Source organism: Ovis canadensis, chromosome 3 (genome assembly GCF_042477335.2).
Source record: "Ovis canadensis isolate MfBH-ARS-UI-01 breed Bighorn chromosome 3, ARS-UI_OviCan_v2, whole genome shotgun sequence".
Classification (NCBI taxonomy): Eukaryota; Metazoa; Chordata; class Mammalia; order Artiodactyla; family Bovidae; genus Ovis; species Ovis canadensis.
This window is the reverse complement of record NC_091247.1, coordinates 104,790,029-104,815,499: the sequence shown is the minus strand read 5'-3', so window position 1 is coordinate 104,815,499 and position 25,471 is coordinate 104,790,029. Positions and strand designations below refer to the sequence as shown.

At 53.2% G+C, this 25,471-nt stretch overlaps 1 protein-coding gene across 1 annotated transcript; it reads left to right on the top strand.

Moving 5' to 3' along the window:
- The first annotated feature begins 376 nt into the window (after nucleotides 1-376).
- MAL (mal, T cell differentiation protein) lies at nucleotides 377-25,426 on the top strand. The gene is made up of 4 exons (XM_069580612.1): nucleotides 377-1,121; nucleotides 19,357-19,524; nucleotides 20,968-21,093; nucleotides 24,877-25,426. Exons 1-4 carry the CDS (start codon nucleotides 1,029-1,031, stop codon nucleotides 24,949-24,951), a joined length of 462 nt encoding a protein of 153 aa, XP_069436713.1. The 5' UTR covers nucleotides 377-1,028; the 3' UTR covers nucleotides 24,952-25,426.
- The last annotated feature ends 45 nt before the right edge of the window (nucleotides 25,427-25,471 follow it).

Sequence of the window (25,471 nt, the reverse complement as noted above, 5' to 3'; positions counted from 1 at the left end):
ACTAAATGACACGTCAGACAGAGAAAGGCAAATGCTGTGTGATATTCATATATGAGATCTAAAACTATACAACAAACTAGTTAATATAATAAAAAAAAAGAAGCAGACTCATAGATACAGCTTTCGAGTGTATGGGTTTTATGCAAGGGGCACAGAGGCAGTGGGGACTGTCAGCCGTCACCAGTCAAGAGGCCCAGTTGCCCTCCATGTGGCCCGGGCATGTCCTTCTCCACTCCGAGCCTGGAGGTGGGGTGACACCCGCTGGAAAGGCTCCTGGAGATTAAATGAGGTCACGTGGGCAAAGAGCCGAGGGGGTGCTGGGCACTTAGCAGGCCCTCAGCAGTGCTGGCTCCCTCCACGGTCCAAGATTCAAGGCAGGTGTGATTGCCTAATCCATCGCCCAGCAGTTCCAGCGCCGAGTGGTGCGGAGCCGGGTGGTGCAGAGTTCCAGGCTCCAGGCTCTGAGGGCGCAGGGAGAAGGCATGGGTGACCGTACCTGGTCTCAGCAGTCCCTGCAAGGCAGGGAACTAGTCCCACGGTGAACTTGGATGCATATTAACGCGCCCGGCAGGAAGATAAAAGAGCCCCAACTCAAGAACAGTTTGCACCATGCTGACCCAAGAGATGCCACGGTGCCTGCGGGGTTTGGGGAGCCAACTGTTGATGGTGATCACTCTTAAGAAATGCCGATCACCTGCAAAGAGTGTGAAGCGCCTCACCGAGGCTTCCGATGGAAGGTGGCGCCCAGACGTGGCGCTCAGGAGTCAAACCCCAGTCTCAGCCTTGGAGTGTTTCAGGGCTGTGCCCATGACGCTGGGCAGGGCCCTTGGGGCGCGCCCCCACGGTTTCGGGCGGGGACCGGGCGGCGGCGGCCGGGACTCCTCCCTCTTCGGCCAGGGCGCCCCTGCTCTTAACCCGCGCGCGGGGGCGTCCGGGCCACTGGGCTCCGCGGAGCAACAGAGCGGCCAGCGCAGAGTCGGAGCAGCGCTCGTCCCGTCCGGTTCCGAGGCCGTCGCCAGCCCGCCAGCATGGCCCCCTCAGCGGCGTCGGGCGTCAGCAGCCTGCCTAGCGGTTTCGCTGTCTTCACCACCTTCCCGGACCTGCTCTTCATTTTTGAATTTGTGAGTGTCTGGCGCGCCTGGCGCCGGCGCGGGCGCCGGGAAAGGCAGGTCGGGATGGGTCGTGGAGTGCGCTCTCCTCTGCTGCAAGCCGCGAGGGTCCCTGAGCCTCTGGCAGCCGCAGGAGGAAAGGCTCTCCCCAGCCCCCACCCCGCGATGCTTCTTTGGCCCCTTCAAGCCCACGATAAACCGTCTCCGAGATTTGGGTGGAAAAACCAAACTCGCAACACGGATCAAATGTCGGAAGCTGGCCCGGGTCCACTGGGAGCGCACCGGGTCCAAAGCTGCGCTCCCAACCTGCTTCCCATGGGCTTATTGGGATCGGCGTCCTTGTAGAGGCACCCGGCTCTCCCCAGGGTTAGGATTTTGTTTTAAAGTTTAAAAATCAGCAAAAGACACCTGCGTATTACCAAGCGAAGGGTGGAGATGGGGTTAGTGTCATAGGAGGAGCCGAATCTGGGTTATTTGCTCTTGAACGTTTCTGGTGAGTGAAGGAATTGGCCACCACTTTGATCTGGAAATAACACAACAGGCTGTGACTGCTCTGCCAGTCACTGTGCCCATTGTGGAGTGTGGGGGAAGGAAGAGGGGCCTGAAAGCCGGGCCCTGCCTTGGCTGACCTTGAGCATCCAAGGGCTTCTGCACCTGCTGTTGGCCCCTCCTTACACTGGAGCCCCAACCGGAGGCTGTGGGAAAGCGCTTCCTCCTCGGGGCTCCCGGGAAGTGCTCTCTGCCGCGAGGCTTCAGACCACCCTCAGCCTAAGCTCCCCAGGGTGCCAGGCCCTCACCTGGCAAGGGACGGGCTGTACTTCTTTCCTGAGTGTGGTTCCATGAGCCAGAAGACTCCTGTCCCTGCGCCCCCACCGCAGTAGTGGCTGCCTGGAGCGTCAGCCGGTAAAGGAAACATCCAACCTGTTTAAAAACGGGACCTCAGCTTCTTACCTCCTGCTCGGCTGGGGAAGGCATGAACAGCAAACCCAGCAGGTTCTGTTACCCATGGAGGGTAGAGGGGGAGCACCCGCGGGGAGAGGGCTGAAGGGGTCGAGGTTGCCTTGTGGCGCCGTATCACTGAACTTGAGCCCAAACCTGCGTGTATACAGAGCAACTTTAAATCCTGGGGCTAGCCAGCATCCAGGAGGGGAAGTCTAGAAGAAGCTCTAGACACCTGTAATCTCAGCCACACCATTTGTAGGTGGCGACACCCAGTCCCAAAGTGGAAGGGGTTTGCATTCACTGGAAAATTCCGTCCCCAAATGGCTCGTCTCTGTGCTTCTACTCAGCACTTAGCCTGAAAATGAGCATGTATAGTAAGCAATAGGTTGTTCCTTCAGAGGCTACTGTATTTACGCGACAGAATTTGTTGATTGTAAGTGATGAAGGCTAAAGGTGAGGTGTGTGATGGGGCAGAAAGATTTTTAAGCCACAGAAGGACTTGCTAGTATCTCTTGAGTTGCTCTAATGAATTGTTTACTCTGCCTTTGTAGCTGTTTGGGAAGCATTATAACAAGAAGCATAAGAAAATGCATTGAGAATTCCTTGGTGGTCCAGTGGTTAAGAATACACCCTTCTACTGCCAGGGGCCAGGGTTCAATCCCTGATCCAGGAACTAAGATGCCACAAGCCATACAGCATGGGTAAATAAATAAATTTTTTAAAAATGTGTTCACTGGGCTTCATACAAAAGACTCTGGGACACCTTCCTCCTCTTGCCCTGACTTGAATAGGTGTGTGAGCATGCAGTATTCATAATAGTCAACCAGTGGGAACAGCCCAAATGTCCCATCAACAGGTGAACAGATAAACGCATAGTGATATTCCATGCAGTGGAATATTACTCGACTGTAGCAAAGAATGAAGTGCTGGTACAGGGTGATAAACCCGAAAACACGATGCTAAGTAAAATGGCCAGATGCAAAAGGTCACGTAGTATTTGGTTCTGCTTATAGGACATGTCCAGCATGGGTAGATCTCTAGAGACAGAGCGCAAATTGGTGGTTTGCCAGGGGCTGAGAGGAGAGAGAAATGGGGAGCAGCTTAATGGGTATGGAGTCTCCTTTGGGGGTGATGAAAACGTTCTGAAGTTAGATCGAGGTGGTGAGTGCCCAGCATCGTGAAGGTATTAAATGCTGCTGAACAGGCCAATTTTAAATGGTTAGTTTTCTGTTGTGCCGACTTCATTTTCACTTTTTAAAAGTTGAAAACTATTTCAAAAATGACAGAGAAGTATACATACTTTAATCGGCGTTCATGTAACTATCACTCAACTTTGTTATGTCTTAATATTTTTCCTTATTTACTCTCAGTAGTAAGGAAATAGAGCTTTCAGATGACATCTAAACCACCTGGATATTCTGCTATTCTCTTACTCTCTTCCCTTCAGCCTCAGGACCACCACTGGGCTGAACATGTGTTCAGTGTTAGACTTTTACTGCACCCCTAACTATTTATGATCACACCTGTGTGGTTTCATATTTTCCCGCTTTATAGAAAGGATGGTACACATCCTTCTTCAACATGGGTTTCATACAACCTTGTTCTGAGGTTTATACACACTGACACTCTTTATTTGGTCTTTTATTGATGGACATTTGGGCAATTTCCAAATGTGATACAGCAGACGGCACTGCCAAAGAACATTCTTGTGTTTGCTCCTGTACTTTGGGGAATTTCTTTCAAGAACACAAAGAGATTTGACTCACTGGGTCATAGCGATTGCACACCCTCATTTTCCCAAATGTTAGCACACTGATGTCCAAAATGGTTACTCCATCTCATAAGTGGGGTTACCAGGAAGCTGATGGAGCTTAATTAAGCTCTGGACCCCTTCTTGCTCAGGCCCCTTCCAAGACTCTGGCTGACTTCGCATTCCTTTAGAAAGAAGGTCTCCATACTGTATAACCCTCCTGACTCCCACCAGCAGCTTATGAAAGTCCCCATTGTGCTTCATCTTGCCTCACTTGGTAGAGTCAGACTTCGTAATTTTCTGCTAGTCCAATGGGTGTGAAAGGCTTGATTATTTTTTAAATCTGTGGTCAAGCAAGTTGTTGATTACTCACAGTCCATATTCTCATGCTTGACCTCCCAATAGCCTGGGAGGTGCTGCAGTAAAACTTTCCGCCTCCAGGTCTGCAGGGTGGAGCTCTGCTGAGCTCTCCCAAACCAGGAAACTGCCCAGGAGCAGGGAAGGGTGGTAGCTTGGGTGGAGCAAGGCAGCTCTTCCCTAGGCCTGCACCCCTACCCTTGGGCTCCTGCCCTCTGAAGGCTGTGGCAGACCCTGTCTCCATAAGCACCCCAGAGCCACAAGGCCCTGCTGCTGCAGCAGGCAGCGGGTCACAGGTGTACACCCCTCTCCAGGCGCAGGTGGAATGTCAAATGTCCCCCTCCCTCAACAGCTCCCAGGGCTGTGCTCTGGCCTGTTCCCCCTCACCCACCCGAGAGAATTTTTCCTTTTGGAGCCAAGACTCTGGTTTCCCTTCCCCCGCCCCGCCACCGCTCTCGCCTAAGCCAGGGGCTTCATGATACTGGGACATGTTCAGAAAACAGGATGTTAACATAGAATGCTTTTGTCTCAAGCCCCAGCCAGGGTCCCCAAAGGAAACTTCTTTCACAAAGTGTTGAGAGGGACACCTCCCTTTCAGAACTTTTGGAGGGGTTGCCTGAGAACAGGTTATGTAATAATCTTTAACCCAACTCCTTCCTCCGCAGCCTGCTGGAGGCAGCACCGCTGACAGCATGGCCGGACGTTGAGAGAGAACATTTGTTTGGAGAGTGTGCTGGGGGTGCCACCCACATCTCAAGCACGCTGCTGCCCCCCACCCCCGCCTGCACACCTCAGGAGCCCGAGGGCTCAGAGAAGGTCAAGTGATGAGGGGCAAAGCCTGTAGTGTGCAGTTTTAGGGGGTGAAGGTGGGGAACCACCTGGAATCATTGGCCGTGTCGACGCTTACAGTGAACTGAACATGTGCTATGCTTGAGCTTAGTCGCTCAGTCATGTTGACTCTTTGCTACCCCCACGGACCCGCCAAGTTCCCCTGCCCGTGGGATTCTCCAGGCAAGAATACTGGAGCGGGTTCCCATGCCCTTCGCCAGGGGATCTTCCCAACCCAGGTCTCCCGCATTGCAGGGAAGCCGGAACAGAGCAGTTATTGACACTAAAATGAGACTTTCAGGGACCCAAAGTGACTGGGGGCTTTTTATTACTTGATGGTGACCAGAGAAGTCCTAGGACCTCCCTGGTAGCTCAGCTGTTAAAGAATCCGCCTGCAATGCAGGAGTCCCCCGTTTTATCCCTGGGTCAGGAAGATCCCCTGGAGAAGGGATAGGCTACCCACTCCAGTATTCCCAGGCTCCTTGATGTCTCAGATGGTGAAGAATCCACCTGCAATGCAGGAGATCTGAGTTCGACCCCTGGGTTGGGAAGATCCCCTGGAGAAGGGCATGGCAACCTACTCCAGTGTTCTTGCCTGGAGAGTCCCCATGGACAGAGGAGCCTAATGGGCTGCAGTCCATAGGGTCTCAAAGAGTTGGACACGACTAAGCACAGCAGAGAAAAGTCCTGGCACTTACCCTAGAGCTTCACCTGTCTGGGGAAAGGCAGAACCACAGAATGGGAGCTAGACAGTGGGGCGGGCTGGGGGCAGGATAATAAAGCCGTTTTCTAATGGGAGGTTGGCATTCTGGCTCCACGGGGAAGGCAGCCTGGAGACCCCTAGGGGATAAGAGCTGTAGAATCCCAGAAACCTAGAGTTTCTAGAGCTGGGGGAAAAACAGGCTCAGAGAGGGGAGGCACTCGCTTGGGAACTCCATCCCCAGATTGGGCCTCCTTGCAGTGACAGCAGGTCCTGAATTCACCCCAACGCCCACGACAAACTCTTGCCTACAGGAAGTGGGATCATTCTGCCCACCTGGCAGCCCTGGGTGAGGCCTGGTTCCCTCTTCTCCCCCAGCTCCCCCAGAGGGCGAAGGGACAATTTGGAGATCTTGGGAAGCCCACACCAGCCAAGGCCTTGTTGCTACAAACACCCTGGAGGCTCTGAGCTGCTAGCTCCTGGGCAGGTCCAAGAGTCTGCATGTGATACCACCTCATGGCCCCCAGTGACCCAGCTGGGTCTGGAGTGGTCCTTGGGAGGCCAGTCTACACCCTGAATGTTTAAGGTGGGGACAGTGAAAGGCTTGGGCGGGGAGCCGGGTGCCCTGAGGTTCCCCTGGGTTCCTGGCAAGCACCTCTCTGCTCCTGGGTTAATTTTCTGTTACCACAGCCACCTCCCCTCCAGTCACCAAAGAGTGGGGGCCGGCCCTGCTGGCCAGTGCTGGCCAGCCTGGCTTCCCCGACTGTGCCCTCTGTCTCCCGGCCCTGGGTCTCTCCGCTGTTGCAGGCCCCTCCCTGCAGCTGTTGAGGGCACAGCTGGGTTTCCACCTTTCTTCTTCTCTAAAGGGAGGGGAGGTAGAAGTCTCTCGGGGGTTTGTCCTTGGAGCTGAGGTAAACTTGACTTTTCAAGTTTTTCAAGAACGGGAAGGCTACTTTGATCAGGAAACAGTGACTCTGAGCTGTCTTCTGGAAAATGCTCAGGGTGAAGATGCGGCTTAGCTCCCAGACCTGTGCGTGCATGTATCATCACAGCCAAGCCACCTTGACAGAGGTTACTTTTAAGCCTTCCATAAGTCACCCCCGCGTCAGCGCTGATGGAGCCCCCTTCTCTGTCTGAGCGCTGTCAGAAGAGAGGAGGCAGGTTCCAGACGCCCCTGCAAAGGCGCAGCTCACACTCAGGGTCAGGCTGGCTATTTGTACCCACAACCTCCATGCCCCCCGCCCCCTCCCCCCGGCTGCCAGAGAGCATGGCGGAGGCAGAGCATGCCTGCCGAGGCTAACTCTGTGCCGCTGTAGGAATGGCTCGGCTCTTTTTTTAAACTGAAGAACAGTTGATTTGCAGTGTCGTGCCAGTTTCTACTGTACAGCAAAGTGACTCAGGTTTACACGTGTGTACACTCTGTTTTTATTTATTTTAATTTGTTTATTTTTAATCGAAGGATAATTGCCTTACGGTATTGCAGTGGTTTCTACCGAACATCAATATGAATCAACCGAAGGTTTACATTCTGTTTTTCATATTCTTTTCCATTATGGTGTATCCCAGGAGATTGGATATAGTTCCTTGTACTATACAGCAGAACCTTGTTGTTCATCCATTCTAAATGCAGACGTTTGTAATCTACTAACCGCAAACTCTCAGTCTGTCCCTTGCCTTCCTCCTCTCACCTTTGGAAACAAGTCTGATCACTGTGTCTGTGAGTCTGTTTCTGTTTTGTAGCTGGGTTCATTTGTACCATATTTTAGGTTCCATGTATAAGCGATATCAGAGCTTCCCAGGCGCCACTAGTGGTAAAGAACCTGCCTGCCAATGCTGAAAACATATGTTCAATCCCTGGGTCAGGAAGATCCCCTGGAAGAGGGCACAGCAACCCACTCCAGTATTCTTGCCTGGAGAATCCCATGGACAGAGGAGCCTGGCAGGCTACAGTCCATTGTGCCAAAGAGTCGGACACGACTAAAGTGGCTTAGCATGCGTGAATTGACTTAGCTCACACGCACACACGTGGTATTGTATGGAATTTGCCTTTCTCTTTCTGACCTCCTTCACTTAGTATGCGATTCTCTAGTTCCATCCATGTTGCTACAAATGGCGTTATTTTGTGCTTTCATATAGCTGAGTAATATTCCATTGTATCTGTGTGCCATGTCTTCTTTATCCAAGGGCTTCGCTCTGCACTCAGGACACACTGTCTGGGGGAAGGGCTGGTATGGGGACTGGGCCACCTGGGGCCGGCCTCCAGGTGGGATGGGGCCAGTCTGCACCTAGCTGGGGGCTGGCTCTTTCTGGATTCAGTGCTGAACCCCAGCTTCCACCCCTCATACAAGCCCAGCTGAGCTTCCTGCTGGCTCTCACTTGGGACCTGGTCTTGGGGTTAGGCATTCAGGAGATACCCCAGAGGGTGCTGAGGGATGTGAGGACAGCAAGTGACACCCCTGGGCCCTGAGGCACTGCCTTGAGGAGACGTGGGCCAGCTCCTCACAGCTTCCAGACTGTCCCACGGCGCATAGGATGGGGCCCTGGCACTCTGTGCATCATGGGACTCTGACTTGCCTCCTGCATTCTGGTGGGAAGTGGTGGCTCCTGGTAGCTTCCAGGCGGGCAGTCTCTAGTGGTATAGCTAGTTCTGAGGGTAATGTAGCAGCCTTGCCTCTCCGCCTCGATTCCCAGGCTCCCTGTCCCTCCCTTGTTGTTGTTCAGTTCCTGAGCCGTGTCCGACTCTTTGCGACCCCATGGTGCAGCACAGCAGTCCTTCCTGTCCCTCACCATCTCCCCGAGTTCGCCCAAGTTCATGTCCATTGCATCCGTGATGCCATCTGACCATCTCATCCTCTGCCACCCTCTTCTCCTTTTGCCTTCAGTCTTTCCCAGCATCAGGGTCTTTTCCAATGAGTCCAGGTGGCCAAAGTGTTGGAGCTTTGTCTTCAGCATCAGTCCTTCCATGAGTATTCAGGGTTGGGGTTTCCCTCAGGGTTGACTGGTTTGATCTCCTTGCCGTCCCAGGGACTCTCTCCCTCCCACTCTGTGATTGAGCTTTGTCTTCAGCATCAGTCCTTCCAATGAGTACTCAGGGTTGATTCCCCTTAGGGCTGACTGGTTTGATCTCCTTGCCGTCCAGGGGACTCTGTCCCTCCCACTATGTGATCAGTATTGCACTCACACTGGGGCAGAACGACCCGTGTTGAGTCATTTTAATACACCAAGGTCCTAGGACCTGAAAACATCTGTAGGAACTAGAAGAAAAGCTGTCACACAGTGATGGGCAGTGGGAAGAAGGGCCACAGAGCCAGTCTCAGCTGACCTGAAATTCCACACTGGAGCCTTGGTTCCTATTAGAATGCAGTCGGGCTAGGAGGGGAGGGGCAAGAAGAGAGGAGCAGGAAGGAGGGGGAGAAGTACCCCCTCATGCTTATGACCAGTGCCGTGGAGAGAGAAGGGTTCTGGGGAGGAGGAGATTTCCTTGCAACCCCCAGGAGGAGGGACTCCAGCCTGGAGAGGGGCTGACAGTCCACACTCGTCCAGTTAACATCACTACAGACCTGAACTCACAGCCTATCTCTGAATCCCAAACCTCTCTCCATCTCCTCACCAACAGACTCAAGGCCCCTGGGTCCTGGCCTCACCCTCAGATTAGAGGGGCCCTAGTGCACACGTGCTGTTCGTGCTGCTCATGGGGGTCTCAGGGCAGGAATCCTGAAGGGGCTTGTCGTCTCTCCTCCAGTGGACACATTCTGTCAGCCCTCTCCACCATGACCCGCCCGTCCTGGGTGGCCCCAGGGGCATGGCTTAGTTTCATTGAGTTAGACGAGGCTGTGGTCCTAGTGTGATTAGATTGGCTAGTTTTCTGTGATTATGGTTTCAGTGTGTCTGCCCTCTGATGCCCTCTTGCAACACCTACCATCTTACTTGGGTTTCTCTTACCTTGGACGTGGGGTACCTCTTCACGGCTGCTCCAGCAAAGCAGAGCCGCTGCTCCTTACCTTGGACGAGGGGTATCTCCTCACAGCCACCCTCCTGACCTTGGACGTGAGGTTACTCCTCTTGGCCGCCACCCCTGGCCTTGGGCGGGGGGTAGATTCTCTCGGCCGCTCCTGCACTGTCACAGCCTGGCACTCTTGGCCGCTGCCCCTGACCTCAGACGTGGGATAGCTCCACTTGGCCGCCCCCCTGACCTCAGACGTGGGATAGCTCCACTTGGCCGCCCCCCTGACCTCAGACGTGGGATAGCTCCACTTGGCCGCCCCCCTGACCTCAGACGTGGGATAGCTCCACTTGGCCGCCCCCCTGACCTCAGACGTGGGATAGCTCCACTTGGCCGCCCCCCTGACCTCAGACGTGGGATAGCTCCACTTGGCCGCCCCCCTGACCTCAGACGTGGGATAGCTCCACTTGGCCGCCCCCCTGACCTCAGACGTGGGATAGCTCCACTTGGCCGCCCCCCTGACCTCAGACGTGGGATAGCTCCACTTGGCCGCCCCCCTGACCTCAGACGTGGGATAGCTCCACTTGGCCGCCCCCCTGACCTCAGACGTGGGATAGCTCCACTTGGCCGCCCCCCTGACCTCAGACGTGGGATAGCTCCACTTGGCCGCCCCCCTGACCTCAGACGTGGGATAGCTCCACTTGGCCGCCCCCCTGACCTCAGACGTGGGATAGCTCCACTTGGCCGCCCCCCTGACCTCGGATGTGGGGTAGCTCCTTTTGGCCACGCTTCTGTGAGGATACTGAAAGAGGAACTCCCCAGGTCGGTAGGTGCCCAATATGCTACTGGAGATCAGTGGAGAAATAACTCCAGAAAGAATGAAGGGATGGAGCCAAAGCAAAATAATACCCAGCTGTGGATGTAACTGGTGATAGAAGCAAGATCCGATGCTGTAAAAAAAAAGATTGCATAGGAACCTGGAATGTTAGGTCCATGAATCAAGGCAAATTGGAAGTGGTCAAACAGGAGATGGCAAGAGTGAACATCAACATTCTAGGAATCAGCGAACTAAAATGGACTGGAATGGGTGAATTTAGCTCAGATGACCATTATATCTACTACTGTGGGCAGGAATCCCTCAGAAGAAATGGAGTAGCCATCAAGGTCAACAAAAGAGTCCAAAATGCAGTACTTAGATGCAATCTCAAAAACGACAGAATGATCTCTGTTCGTTTCCAAGGCAAACCATTCAATATCACAGTAATCTAAGTCTATGCCCCAACCAGTAATGCTGAAGAAGCTGAAATTGAACGGTTCTATGAAGAGCTACAAGACCATTTAGAACTAACACCCAAAAAAGATATCCTTTTCATTATAGGGGACTGGAATGCAAAAGTAGGAAGTCAAGAAACACCTGCAGTAACAGGCAAATTTGGCCTTGGAATACAGAATGAAGCAGGGCAAAGGCTAATACAGAGTTTTGCCAAGAGAACACACTGGTCATAGCAAACACCCTCTTCCAACAACACAAGAGAAGACTCTACACATGGACATCACCAGATGGTCAACACCAAAATCAGATTGATTATATTCTTTGCAGCCAAAGATGGAGAAGCTCTATACAGTCAGCAAAAACAAGACCGGGAGCTGACTGTGGCTCAGATCATGAACTCCTTATTGCCAAATTCAGACTTAAATTGAAGAAAGTAGGGGAAACCACTAGACCACTCAGGTATGACCTAAATCAAATCCCTTATGATTTTACAGTGGAAGTGAGAAATAGATTTAAGGGACTAGATCTGATAGATAGAGTGCCTGATGAACTATGGATGGAGGTTCATGACACTGTACAGGAGACAGGGATCAAGACCATCCCCATGGAAAAGAAATGCAAAAAAGCAAAATGGCTGCCTGGGGAAAACTTACAAATAGCTGTGAAGAGAAGAGAAGTGAAAAGCAAAGGAGAAAAGGAAAGATATAAGCATCTGAATGCAGAGTTCCAAAGAATAGCAAGGAGAGATAAGAAAGCCTTCCTCAGTGATCAATGCAAAGAAATAGAGGAAAACAACAGAATGGGAAAGACTAGAGATCTCTTAAAGAAAATGAGAGATACCAAGGGAACATTTCATGCAAAGATGGGCTCGATACAGGACAGAAATGGTATGGACCTAACAGAAGCAGAAGATATTAAGAAGAGGTGGCAAGAATACACAGAAGAACTGTACAAAAAAGAGCTTCATGACCAAGATAATCACGAAGGTGTGATCACTCACCTAGAGCCAGACATCCTGAAATGTGAAGTCAAGTGGGCCTTAGAAAGTATCACTATGAACAAAGCTAGTGGAGGTGATGGAATTCCAGTTGAGCTATTTCAAATCCTGAAAGACGATGCTGTGAAAGTGCTGCACTCAATATGCCAGCAAATTTGGAAAACTCAGCAGTGGCCACAGGACTGCAAAAGGTCAGTTTTCATTCCAATTCCAAAGAAAGGCAATGCCAAAGAATGCTCAAACTACCGTACAATTGCACTCATCTCACATGCTAGTAAAGTAATGCTCAAAATTCTCCAAGCCAGGCTTCAGCAATACGTGAACCGTGAACTCCCTGATGTTCAAGCTGGTTTCAGAAAAGGCAGAGGAACCAGAGATCAAATTGCCAACATCCGCTGGATCATGGAAAAAGCAAGAGAGTTCCAGAAAAACATCTATATCTGCTTTATTGACTATGCCAAAGCCTTTGACTGTTTGGATCACAAGAAACTGTGGAAAATTCTGAAAGAGATGGGAATACCAGACCACCGGACCTGCCTCTTGAGAAAACTATATGCATGTCAGGAAGGAACAGTTAGAACTGGACATGGAACAACAGACTGGTTCCAAATAGGAAAAGGAGTACATCAAGGCTGTATACTGTCACCCTGCTTATTTAAATTATATGCAGAGTACATCATGAGAAATGCTGGACTGGATGAAGCACAAGCTGGAATCAAGATTGCCAGGAGAAATATCAATCACCTCAGATATGCAGATGACACCACCCTTATGGCAGAAAGTGAAGAGGAACTAAAAAGCCTCTTGATGAGAGAGGAGAGTGAAAAAGTTGGCTTAAAGCTCAACATTCAGAAAACGAAGATCATGGCATCTGGTCCCATCACTTCATGGCAAATAAATGGGGAAACAGTGGAAACAGTGTCAGACTTTATTTTTGGGGGCTCCAAAATCACTGTAGATGGTGATTGCAGCCATGAAATTAAAAGACGCTTACTCCTTGGAAGAAAAGTTATGACCAACCTAGATAGCATATTCAAAAACAGAGACATTACTTTGTCAACAAAGGTCCATCTAGTCCAGGCTATGGTTTTTCCAGTGGTCATGTATGGATGTGAGAACTGGACTGTGAAGAAAGCTCAGTGCCGAAGAACTGATGTTTTTGAACTGTGGTGTTGTATAAGACTCTTGAGAGTCCCTTGGACTGCAAGGAGATCCAACCAGTCCATTCTGAAGGAGATCAGCCCTGGGTGTTCATTGAAAGGACTGATGCTAGAGCTGAAACTCCAGTACTTTGGCCACCTCATGTGAAGAGTTGACTCATTGGAAAATACCCTGATGCTGGGAGGGTTTGGGGGCAGGAGGAGAAGGGGACAACAGAGGATGAGATGGCTGGATGGCATCACTGACTCGATGGACGTGAGTCTGAGTGAACTCCGGGAGTTGGTGATGGACAGGGAGGCCTGGCGTGCTGCAATTCATGAGGTTGCAAAGAGTCGGACACGACTGAGCGACTGAACTGAACGGAACTGAGTGCATGCATGTACGCTCAGTTGTGTCCAACTCTTTATGACGCCATGGAGTGTAGCCCGCCAGCCTCCTCTGCCATGGAATTCTCCAGGCAAGAATACTGGAGTGGGTTACCATGTCCTTCTCTAGAGGATCTTCCCAACCCAGGGATCGAACCCGAGTCTCCTGCATCTCTTGCATTGGCAGCTGGATTCTTTACCACTTGAGCCACCTGGGAAGCAAAAGGGACACTATCTAAGTCTATATTGGGAGGGTGATGTCATAATGGGTCCCCCAGAAAGAACAAGCCTACTGACAAAGGGGCCACAAGGGCAGAGCACCTCGTAAGTAAACTGAGTCACGAAGCCTTAGCACTACTCCTAGTGTTCCCCATGGGAGTAGCCTCAGAGGCCAGAGTTCTCAGTTGGTAGAGGAGGAGAGGGTCCCCACACAGAGAATCTCTGACCTGCCCCCAGACACCTCCATAGGGTCAGAGGAGGGGACCTTGTGCAAATTTCTGGGCGCTGCCCCTGTCCTGGGCAGCGGTGCTTAGCTGGACCTCTTCACTGGGGTCCTGACACTTTCGCCAGGACCTGCCTCTGCCCTCGGTGGCCCCAGAGCTGCTCAGGCGGGGCTTGGCCGAGAGAGGACAGGAAGGGAGAGGCGGGCCCCAGGTGCTAGTGTAGCTTTGAGTAAAGTCTGCCTCCTTGGCCGGACTTGCCCTCAGCGCAGTGTCTGCTACATGCACGAGCAAATGACTGAATGACTGGGTGACCGAGTACGTGAGCAGATGGAAGAAGGCTTTCCTTAGACTTGCTGGGAGCCCAGTCCCTCCACACAAGGGTGGAGGGGCTCATATCAGAACTAGTGCTTGCTTCCTGCTCGCTCTGCCTTTCAGAACCGGAAGAGGCCCCAGCCTCGCTCTCAGACCCGTTTTCTTGGGTCCTGGGGAAGTCCTCAGTGCTCTGCCCTCCCTTTCCGAGCTGCCTCCTGCCGTCTGATGCTCCCGTCCTCTTGACTTGGTGACTGTTCCCTTCTCTGCGGCTTCTGTTGCTGTTCAGTCGCTCGGTCGTGTCTGACTCTGCGACCCCGTGGCCTGCAGCACACCAGGCCTCCCTGTGCCTCACCATCTCCCTGAGCTTGCTCAAACTCATGTCCTTTGAGTCGGTGATGCCATCCCACCATCTCATCCTCTGTCATCCCCTTCTCCTCCTGCCTTCAATCTTTCCCAGCATCAGGGTTTTTCCAATGAGTCAGTGGCCAAACTGTTCTTCTAAGTTCATCCTTAGCCAGCCTCTACACACGTGCACACACACACACGCACACACACACACGTGCGCACACACACACACAGGAGAATGCCCTCAACTTTACCTCATGGAATGATTGCTCTTTTCAGTCAACCAAGACTTAGAGCTGGGACTGCTGCTTCTCCAGGAACATGGTTTCTCTACAGGTCAGGCCACCCTCACAGGCCTGCCTGGCATCACAGCGATCCCTGACTGCCGAAAGAGTTCAGTGAGCACAGACACTTCCAGAAACACGAGCTGGAGCTGCTGTTCCTGGGAGAGCACCTGAGGGCTTGGGGGTCCCGGCTGGCTGTGTTCTGTAGCCAGTTCCCTGTAACCCTCCAGAGTTAGAGGCACAGGCTCCTGTCCACACATGCCTTCAGGACCGCCCCCTACCCTGGGAGCTTGGGAATTCTGACCCTGAGCCCCTGGAAACCACGCTGTGTGTCTGAACAACCTTGCATAGGACATCCTCTTTGGGAAATGTCTTGCCTTGTTATTGGAAGAGTGCCTGCTCGTGGTGGCCTTGACAGAGTAAAATGGAACCCCAGAAAAATATTCAGAGAATTTGAGCAATTCTGCCTTGTCCTCAGTGAACCGAGTCCTGCAGTAAAAACACTGGACGATTGTGGACCCGGAGCTCTCGGCCTTGCACAAGCGAAGGAGGCGGTCTGCCAGTCTCAAGAATGTGCCGATGGAATCCTTTTCCCTCTCTTGTAACCAAAGCCCATTGTTTGAAGGAAGGCTTTCTCGTCTTTCTATGTCCTTTCTGTTCCCTTTTGCAGAAGCAGACACATTTCCCCCAACTTTTGATTTCTGGGAGATGGTAAGGTTTTCTCTTTTCGATGCTTTTGGAATTTTAATTTTAAAATTCTGGGTCCCAGCAAGGTCTAGCAGGGAGAAGTGCACGTTGCCATCCTGACTGACTGGGGTTTGCACGTGGCTGCAGGTGAGGCTTCCCCACATCATATGACAGTCGTGACAGCAAGCATCCAGAGCACTTAGTGTGCGCTGCTCCTGCAGGCACAGACCCATTTCACCCCAGCCCCACGGGGTGGGACCTGCTGCCGCCACTGTTTTTCAGATAGGGACCAGAGAGGAAGGAATTAGCCCAGGGACAACCAGTTGCCAGCAAAATGTGGCAGAGCTGATGGGAACTCAGTAATTCTGAAATCTACACCCTTAACCACCTTCGCCTGCCTCCTCTTGATTAATTCAGAAATGAAAAGACAGAGGACTTCTCTGGTGGTCCAGTAGTTGGGACTCTGAGCTCCTGATGCAGGGGCCACAGGTTTGATCCCTGGTCAGAGAACTAAGATCCCGCATGCTTTGCAGCATGGCAAAAAAAAAAAAGAGAGAGAGAGAGAAAGGACCTACTCTGAGTTCACCTGAGAGCCTTCCCCAAGACCACCTGCTGAGGAAATTTTATTCACAAAAATAATTTGATGGGGGTGAACATCCAGTAAAAACTTCTTGGCAATTTTTTGTCTAGTTTTGTACAACGCCCTTGGCTCTTACAGCACTTCACCTCCGCTCAGCATCTAAAACCAGACAGGGTAGAAGATGGCAGTTTCCAGTCCTAGAACACCAGCGTGGCTCAGATCCCCAGCTCCACTCCATTCACACACACAGGCTATGTCCTTGCGTCCAGAGGACACCCAAGGAGGAGTGACTCCCACGTTCGGGGCAAAACAGGGATGGAAGCTTAAGAAGAGGAAAGGAAACTTCGCACTGGAGCCACTTGGGAACTGGAGCGGCATCTTGGCCAGCATTGCTAGACACTAGAGACAGAAGCCATTTCTTCTGGTTTGACAAGAGTTACCGGAACACCATCCATGGACCGACTGTGTTATGGAAACACATTCCAAAGCCTTTGCAAAGAGTTTGGGATGTCTGCTTCTTGTCCTAGAACTCTGCTCCTCTCCTGGGCATGAGACCCAGGCACTGGGGTTTTGAAGGTGACCCAGGCAGTGTAGACTGATGGTTAAGGACCACAGTGCCTTAGCCCAGGCACCACCTCCATTGTCCAGCATGGGGATCTGGGACCCAGAGAGAGCTCAACCCTGGTGACTCTCAGGCCACTCAGCTTAGAGACATTCGTCTGAGACCACCCCTGCCGGCTTCACCATCCCTGTTATGGAGGATGATGTCCAGGTTGCAGGCTAGGGGTGACAGAGATGACTGGAAGCTGGAGCCATGTCTCCACTGGTGTGACTGACATTTCAAAACCATTGCCTCTCAGCGTGCTTCCTGGGAGCTGGGAGCCCCCTCCAGGTTTTCTTTAGGAGGAGAAGAGCTTGAACCCTCACCTACCCCTTCGCTCTTGACAAATATTTGGCCGGTGGGGTGCTGAGGCCAGGGTGGGGTGGACTCCCTGCCCTGGACGCCTTATCTCCTGGGTGTGGGTGTTCGGCTTGCTCTGTTTGCTCTCTGCAAACGTTGTAGGTGGAGTGTGGCCTGGCACCGGCTCAGCCACATGATTTATGCTGAATCTCGGCTTTCCACTGAGTGGGGCCAGGGAAGCCTTCAAGCAACTCATGTGGAGGTCACACTGCCTCCAGCCGCAACTTCTCCCACCCCTGTGTCCCAACCTCTTGCCTTCCTAAGCCATCCTTGCTGCTCCAGCAGCCTCTAGGTCCTGAGGTGCTTGTTCCTCCCCTGGAAAGCCTTGTCCTGACCACCTGGCCAGGCACAGTAAAGAATCTGTCTGCCAGTGCAGGAGAGGCAGAGATGTGGGTTTGATCCCTGGGTCGGGAAGATCTCCTGGAGAAGGAAATGGCAACCCACTCCAGTATTTTTGCCTAGAGAATCCCATGGCAGAGAAGCCTGGCAGGATCACAGAGTCAGACATCACTGAGTGATTAAAAACAAATGAAATCAGCTAAGTCCACCTCCCCCTTCAAACCTCTATGGGGCCATGTCCCAGTTGGTGCTACTCTGCCCGCTCAGGGCTGGTAATTGTCTTGAGTTGTCACTGACTGACTCGGGGTCTGTATGCCCCAGGCTGCTGGCATCCTGGGTTAGCAGTCTTCCCCCTGCCTGGGTGATGCCAGGCACAGGGCCAGAAGCTTCACACGCATACCCACAGTTTCAGGCAGTTCATACCACCGTAAGTACCATTTGCAGTGGAGGAAGCCGGGGCCTCCTCCAGAGGATTTGGTGGGGAGGCCCTCCCACATTATGTGCCGGCAGGGCCCTGCTCATGTGACGGGCATGCCACATCCACCCTCTTCTCCAAGCCATGCTCTCGTGCCTTCCAAGTCCAAGTCCGTCTCACCCATCGGCACGCTCACATCCTTCTGTCCCTGTTCCTGTGAAAAAGGCCTAGCAGTCTGTTTGATTTTGGAGGCAGTTATGGATGAGTCTACACACACATCTCACCCTGGCAGTCTGAGGGGTTTACCTGATGGACTTTGCTCCACTGATTATTGGAAAGTGTGTCCCACTAGCTCCAGTCACCACTAGAGGAATTTTCTGGTGAGAGCTGCCTGCATCTGACTCACTGGGCCCACCTTGGCTTTGATAACTGCAGATTCTTCACTGCACTGATTTTTCTACCCAGATGTGATGGTCCTCTGGTGCTTCTCAGCTTAGAGTCTCAGAGGACACCTGTGAGGAAGTGCCGCCTCTCACCCAGCAAGCGGGCAGCAGGTTCAGGGAGACAGGGTCGAGGTGTGGCCATGTGCAGTCACACCACAGGGGATGCAGCGCTAGGAGGGGGCCCATCCTCAACCCTCAGACCCTCAGGAGGATGGTGCCAAGCTCTGCAGCTCCTTGGGCCCTCTGACTGCAAAGCTGCGTGCGCCTGTGTCCCAGCCCAGGCCTTTTCTGGCTAGGGACGCTGGGGGAGGCTGAGGTGACCTCACTGGGATGGAGAGGGACAAGGAGAAGGGAAGGCAGGCACAGAGACTCCCAGCATGACTATCCCTTGTCCACAGAGGGAGCTAGACCAGGGCACTGAGGTCATGACCCCTATGTCTGTCCTTATGATCCTGGGGGCTCCCTGACCCTGAGGACACGAAGCAGGGTGTCTTCTGGATAATGATGGCAAGGAGGGGTGTTCCTCTCATGCCTGTCCTAGGAAACCTGAGATCCAGCTGGCCTGGGCCTCTCCACTCCACCCCTCCTCCAACAGTCAGAGAACTTCTGAGACTTGGGGATTTCAAGATCAAGTTTTTTATTAAATGCTAATGATACAGTGTGGCTAATTTGTTCAGCCAAGACCAACAGAATCTGCTGCTCACTACCATTTTATAAAAGAAAGAATATTTGGGGGCGTTCCTGGGCAGTCCAGTGGTTAGGACTTGGCACTTTCACTGCTGTGGCCCTGGGTTCAGTCCCTGGCTCACAAACTGCACAGCATAGCCTTGCCCTCGCCTCGACCAGAAGGATATTTTTCTATAAGAAATACTAGGAAAGATATAATCCCAGAATTTGCCCTTTACTGATAAAACTGGATGGTATAAATCCTTTCTAGGGATAACATTTTTAAGTCACATGTGCCTTTGTTTCTCCATCTCACAAATGGGTCAGGCCCACACTTGGGACACTGTGAGGATGAACTGAGTTAGTATTTGTGAAATGCCCCTGGTTCCCCCAGCGTGACCTCGGGGCCTGGCCCTTCTGGTCTGACCGTCAGTCTTTCTCACCCTCCCTCTGCAGGTCTTTGGAGGGCTGGTGTGGATCCTGGTCTCCTCATCCCACGTGCCTATTCCCCTAATCCAGGGCTGGGTCATGTTCGCATCTGTGTTTTGCTTCGTAGCCACCACTGTCCTGGCCTTCTTGTATGTAATTGGCGCCCACGGCAACAGAACATCATGGATCACCCTGGTGAGTCCAGTGCATGTCTGGGGCAGGGGGTAGTGATGGACGCTCTCCCCCGGGAGGTGGGCTTTCCCAGTGCTGGGTGAGGAGCCCTGTTGGTGTCTCCCGCCCGCCCTCCAAGGCCGAGCGGCCCACAGCAGCCCGGGGCCCCCGCGGCAGGAGGCTGACTGACACTGTCCCTGCCTGGGTCTCCGGGGGCTGCTCTGCCTTCTCCTCTGCCATCACCCCTTTCCTGGAAACCAGCAACCCAACATCCCTCCCTGTCCCTCCCGCACCTGCCAGGGCTCGGTCGGCCTCTCCCACCACCCAGCAGGACTGGCTTTCGCCTCCGGGGAGGGGCCGGGGTGCCGGGGGTGGGTCCCGCTGCCCAGTGTGAGGCATGCTCACTGCCCCGCTCCCGTCCCCGCCTCTAACGCGGGGTCACCAGAGAGGAGCCTGGCCGGGGAAGAGGATGGCCTGTGATCTCCCTTCCGCATGAATTCTGCCTTGAGGGCCGTGAAGAGGGGAAACTGACACCTGGGCCACCTGCCCTGACCTCCCCTGGACGGGGGTGGGGCTGTTAGCCAGGCCTCTTCCTCTCCAAAGGCCTGCAGCCTAGACTTTAGAAACCCCCTGAAAATTATAACTACTCAAAAGCCTGCTCTAGTGCTTTTTTGAAAAAAAAAAAAAACATATTTACTTGGCCGTGCGGGGCCTCCGCTGCTTTGCTTGGGGCTGCTCCAGTGGGGGTGAGCGGGGCTCTCTCTGTTGTGGCGCCCGGCTCCCCCCTGCAGCGGCTCCTCTGGCTTCCTCTGGCTGCGGCGTACGGGCTCTCGAGCTCAGGCTCCGCAGCTGCGGCGCACGGGCTTAGTTGCCCCGCAGCATGTGAATTCTTCCCAGACCAAGGATCGGACGTGTCTCCTGCACTGTCAGGTGGATTCCTGCCCACTGTGCCACCAGGGACGTTCCTTTTGTTTTGCTTTTAAACATAACTGGAGCCCCCATCCCTGGTCATCCTTCAAGAAAAAGGCTAATAACAAAACAACAATACGAATGGCCTGAGTCTTTCTGAATTGAACACCGAGGCCACATCCAAACTGGGGACTGTGACCACAGCTGACACTTCTCGGGCCCAGAACTGATTTCTACCAGTTGCAGCGGAAAGGGCCACTCCCCGACCCACGACTAGATCCCACCTCACGGGGAAGCAGCGCCCCTCCTCCAGCAAAGTCCTTACTCTGCCTCCAGACCAGCAAGACTGAGCTCAGCCCATCGACCGACCCTGGGTGATCAGTGTCTCTGAGGAGGGGGTGGGGCGGGGTGACAAAGGAAGCGGCAGAGGCTGGAGGAGGCGCCTGGCCCAGGCCAGGCAGGGTCAGGCAGGGCGGACAGGCCCTGCTGGGAGCACAGCCGCCGCAGGCCTCCCAGCCGGCTGCCCCGTCTCTCTGACGGCCCTTTCTGACCCCGCAGGATGCAGCCTACCACTGTGTCGCCGCCCTGTTTTACTTTGGCGCGTCTGTCCTGGAAGCTCTGGTCACCATCGAGCTGCAAGACGGCTTCTTCTACAAATATTACCATGAAAACATCTCTGCTGTGGTGAGTCCCCAGTCAAGGTGCCCTGTTCCCAGCTCCCACTGCTCGCGTCACAGGTACTGAGTGGAAGGCTGCCCAGGCCCTCCCTGTTATTTTTTAGTTCACTAGACTTCAATTAAAATAAAACTTCCCCTCATTTCTGAAGAGACAGAGCCCCAGAGGAGGGGACTGGTGTGCCCCGGCTCCCATGACTGCCAGTCGGTGCGCACTGCCCAGGCTGGGCGAGCTTTGAGGAGGCAGGTGGAGGAGGGTGCGTGACCGCGGGGGCCGGGCAGTGTGTGAGCTCCTATGGACAACCTGATTTACCCCCCGAAGCTTCCCAGTGAACAACGGGTGGGACAGGTGCTGGAACCACCTTCCCCCCGTCAGGAGGACAGAAGGGATGAGATTATGTATCTGGGGGGCACCTTGCCTGCAAGTCTCTGAGCTCTGAAGGGAACATCCTCCGCCTGGGAAGCCAGACCCTCTGGCAGGCTGTGAGGTCATACTCTGAATCGTCTTGTTGCTGGAATGGGTCAGGATAACAGGGAATAAGAGAATATATCATTCCATAAAACTCTTTTCCAGAGTTACACATGTGTGGGCTTGCCCCAGTATGCTGACTCGTTATATCAGATACATTTCTAACTGTGGATATTATTTAAAAACCAAGAAAAAGCTTCAGAAACAGCACTTAGATTTCTAGTGAGCAACCTATGAATTAAGTAAACCCCAAGGTCAGATGTGATGACAGGTCACAAGATGCCCGCCCCAGTGCCAAAGCTGTGCTGCCCCCACCCATTTGAGGAAAGGCAGGACAAAGGCTGAGAGAAAGCCCACGGGGTGGGCGCCGCTGGGCTCTGGGAAGGGGGTTAGTGCAGGTGCGCTTCCTGCTCCCAGAGGGACGGGTCTCGGGGAGAGTGCCTTGAAGCCTGTCTGCTAGCCTCCAGGGGCCCATCCCCTACCCTGGGGAAGCCACACGCTCCCCTCAGCTCCCAGCTGCTCCCCAGTTCCATTAGCAGGGCCTTCTCATGGTCCCTGGGACCCCCTCAACTGTCCCACAGAGTGGGAGCCTCTCCCATACGGGTGCATCTCCCAAGCTGGCTGGATTCTAAACAGAATCACAGCAGGCTCTCTTTCCCTTGAGAAGAGTCACTCGCCTCCTCCGTCACCTTCAGATGACTGTTTCATTGCCCCCTCACTAGAGAAACCACAGGTACTGCTCCCAACACGACCCCAGAAGCCTTCTCTCTGAACAGACATCAGCCAGGCTTCTGACAACCAGTTCTGTAGAATTACTGCTGACAAGGGCAGTGAAATCTAGATGGAATGTGGATAGTGGGCCAGCACTTGACTAGCAATCCGAGTGGGGTGAGTTAATGACCCTGTCCACTGGTCTAATCTCTAGTTGAAAACCGCCGGGCTCTACCACATTCTGACTTTTTTCCTTTCTATCAAAACACAGCATAGATGTCTTGGGTTTTCCTGGTGACTCAGCCATAAAGAATCCACCTGCCAGTGCAGGACACGTGGGTTTGATCCCTTGGTCAGGAAGATCCCCTGGAGAAGGAAACGGCCACCCACTCCAGTATTCTTGCCTGGGAAACCCCATGGACAGAGAAGCCTGGTGGGCTTCAGTCCATGGGGTCACAAAGGAGTCAGACACGACTTGGCAACTAAATAACAGCACAAATAGGCTTCTTGAGGGGTGAGGACACAGGGGTACAGCTTGATGAATTTCCATAATCCATCCATTATTCATAGTTCACAACCCTCCGTGTAACAAACATCCAGACTGAGAAGCAGAACATAACAAGCAGCTCCCAGAAGTCCCCTTCGTGCCCTGCCCAGTCATCGTGCCCCTTCACTCAGGATAAACCCCGTCCTGATGTCTAGCTTCTGGGACCCACTCCACCTGCTTTGGGTCTTCATGAGCACTGGGTGCCTGCTCCCATGTCTGGCTTCTCTCCCCACATCAGGATGGTGCGGCTGTTCCACACCGCTGGGTGGGGAAGTAGAGGTCTGTTCTCTTTGCTGGTTACTGTTCCACTGATGACTACACCAGCATCATCTATTTATCCTTCTCATGACTGATCATGTCCCCATATCTTTGTGAGCTCAGTTGGAGAGCGGTGCGAAGACTCTGGCAAAGTCACGGGGGCAGAATCAGGAATCTAAATGCTGCCTGCGGGCGGATATGCTGGGCTGAACACACCCCCCTCCCCCACCAACCAGGGGAAATATGAGCCCGTTTTCATGTAAAGTCACATCTTTGTATTCAAAATATCAGTTGCGCCCATGCACGGGGGAGAAGGGATCCTGAATACAGGCTCAGGATGTAACCCCAGACCTTGCCCAGACTGCAGACACCTTTCCCACGATCTGGGGTGGGGTGGCGGCGGCGGAGGTGGGGGCAGTCTGAGGATGTGAGAAGGTGTGGCCAGACCCTCTGCCCCACGCGCCGGGCCTTCACGAGCATCTGACCACCCCTCACTCTCTCCGGTAACTCCACGCCTTCCTCCAGCGCTCAGCTTCCCCCTCTCTCCTGGGCTGCACCAGAGGGATCCGAGGATTGGTGAGAGTTGCCTAAAAATGGCTGGAAATTTTCTGGAGAAATCTGGTGGTTCCAGGGTCTTAACCGTGGTGGACAGCAATGGCCATCGCTCACGGAGAGGGGTTTCTGAGGGTCTGAGTTCACCCACTCCTGGTCCTGGCTCTCAGTCTCCCCAGTGTGCCGCCTCCCTGCCCCTCTTCTGAGGAGCTCCTGCCGAGGGTCTCTGCTGGGCCTTGAGTCCCCACATGGGACACTGCTCCTGCCTGATAGGCAGAGGCCTCTTTTGAGGGGCTTCTCACTCATCTGTGACTGCTCCCTTTGGACAGGGTATCTGATTCCCAGATGGATTTTCTTGCCTGGTTATTAAATAACTCAAGTTACTCACTGCCCCTGGCAATGAGGGTGAGGGTTCGCCCAGGTGTGGAGGCAGGGCGAGGGAGGGCACCGTGACTGCTGGTTTTATGAGAATTTTCAAGTCACGGGAGTGCAGCCAGTCGGATGCTGTGCCTGGGTTGGAAACTCTTGACCCTCACACCCAAGGTCACAAGCCAGGTGCAGGTATTTGCTAAGGGGCAGGAAACCTCTGGGGACCAGCCACCCAGAGCTGGGTGATACTCTCCAAAGCGAACACAACCGATCGGGGCCTTGAAAGGGCACGGAGTGACCTTTCTGCTGCATTTCCTGGCCTCTGCTCCCAGCAGCTCTCTCAGTAAGCCCCATCCTTTGGCCAAAAGCTCAAAATCCCTCGTCCCCATCTCAGCCCCTCACTTCCCATGGCCTGGCTCCCTCTGAATAAAATTCTGGTCGGGGTCAGAAGCTACCCAGGTGTTCAAACTCTCTTGGCCAAGGCCACTGGGATCACAGTGGCGGACTCTGGTCCTACTGGTGTGCAGGAAGGAAGTTTTCCACGAAGAGCAGGACACAATCACCTGCAATTATCACTGGAGGGGTCTCTGGGGGCCCTCGTTTCTAGTTAGGCAGCACTGATGTGATGACATGTGCAGACAGGGGGTTGACCTTGCACGCCAAGTCCAGCGTGCCATGAGGTCACCTGGAGTCTGTGCTCGGCATTCTGGGTCGCACCCGGGCTCCACAGGAGAGCACGTCTGCACGTGTGACGGGAAGCAGTGGCGTCCACATGCTCCGGGGCTGCCAACCCCGAGCACCACGAGAGCCAGCCCAGCATGGACAGCCCATGGCTTTCCGAACTCCCCCGTGAATAGCCAACTAATTGTCACTCATCTCGGTTGCAGGTGTTTTCGTATGTAGCCACTCTGCTGTACGTGGTCCATGCCGTGTTTTCCTTAATCAGATGGAAGTCTTCCTAGAGCAGCAGAACTTTAACTGAACACCAAGCAGGTGTTAACCGATCGGCCGGCATTCCAACACAACACTTTAGAATGCAGAATGTTCTTGAGAACAGATAAAGAGAGAGGTTTATTCTCCTGTATACCTTCATGTCAGAGTAAGGGGGCTTGCTACGTTTATCCTCCGACTGTTGAGCTATCTTCCCAAGATCATTTCCTATTTGAAAGGGGGCAGTGGGGTGGGAAGTGAGGACTGACCGTGACACCGGACTGCTGGCCCCTGGACTGGATCGTGAGGACTGCCTACTGGAATTTTCCTCAGGCGCTTCTGAGGGTCCATCTTGCAGCAAGTTTCTCCATCTTCACGGATATTCTGCATCTTCAAGGATAATCTACCCGTTGTGGGGAATAAAAGTCATTCAGCAAATATTTGCAGATGTCCACGGTGGGATGGGATAAACCCTTGAAATACTTTATAAAGTGTCTTTATGTTCAATACTTTTGTGGGAGTGTTTTATTTTTTAATTCTCCAGCATGGGAA

Excerpts from the sequence above, each read along its gene's own strand:
- MAL (XM_069580612.1), top strand. The coding sequence starts at position 1,029 with ATGGCCCCCTCAGCGGCGTCGGGCGTCAGCAGCCTGCCTAGCGGTTTC. Across the intron at positions 1,122-19,356 it reads TGCTCTTCATTTTTGAATTT|GTCTTTGGAGGGCTGGTGTG; the intron begins GTGAGTGTCTGG and ends CTCCCTCTGCAG. Across the intron at positions 21,094-24,876 it reads ATGAAAACATCTCTGCTGTG|GTGTTTTCGTATGTAGCCAC; the intron begins GTGAGTCCCCAG and ends TCTCGGTTGCAG.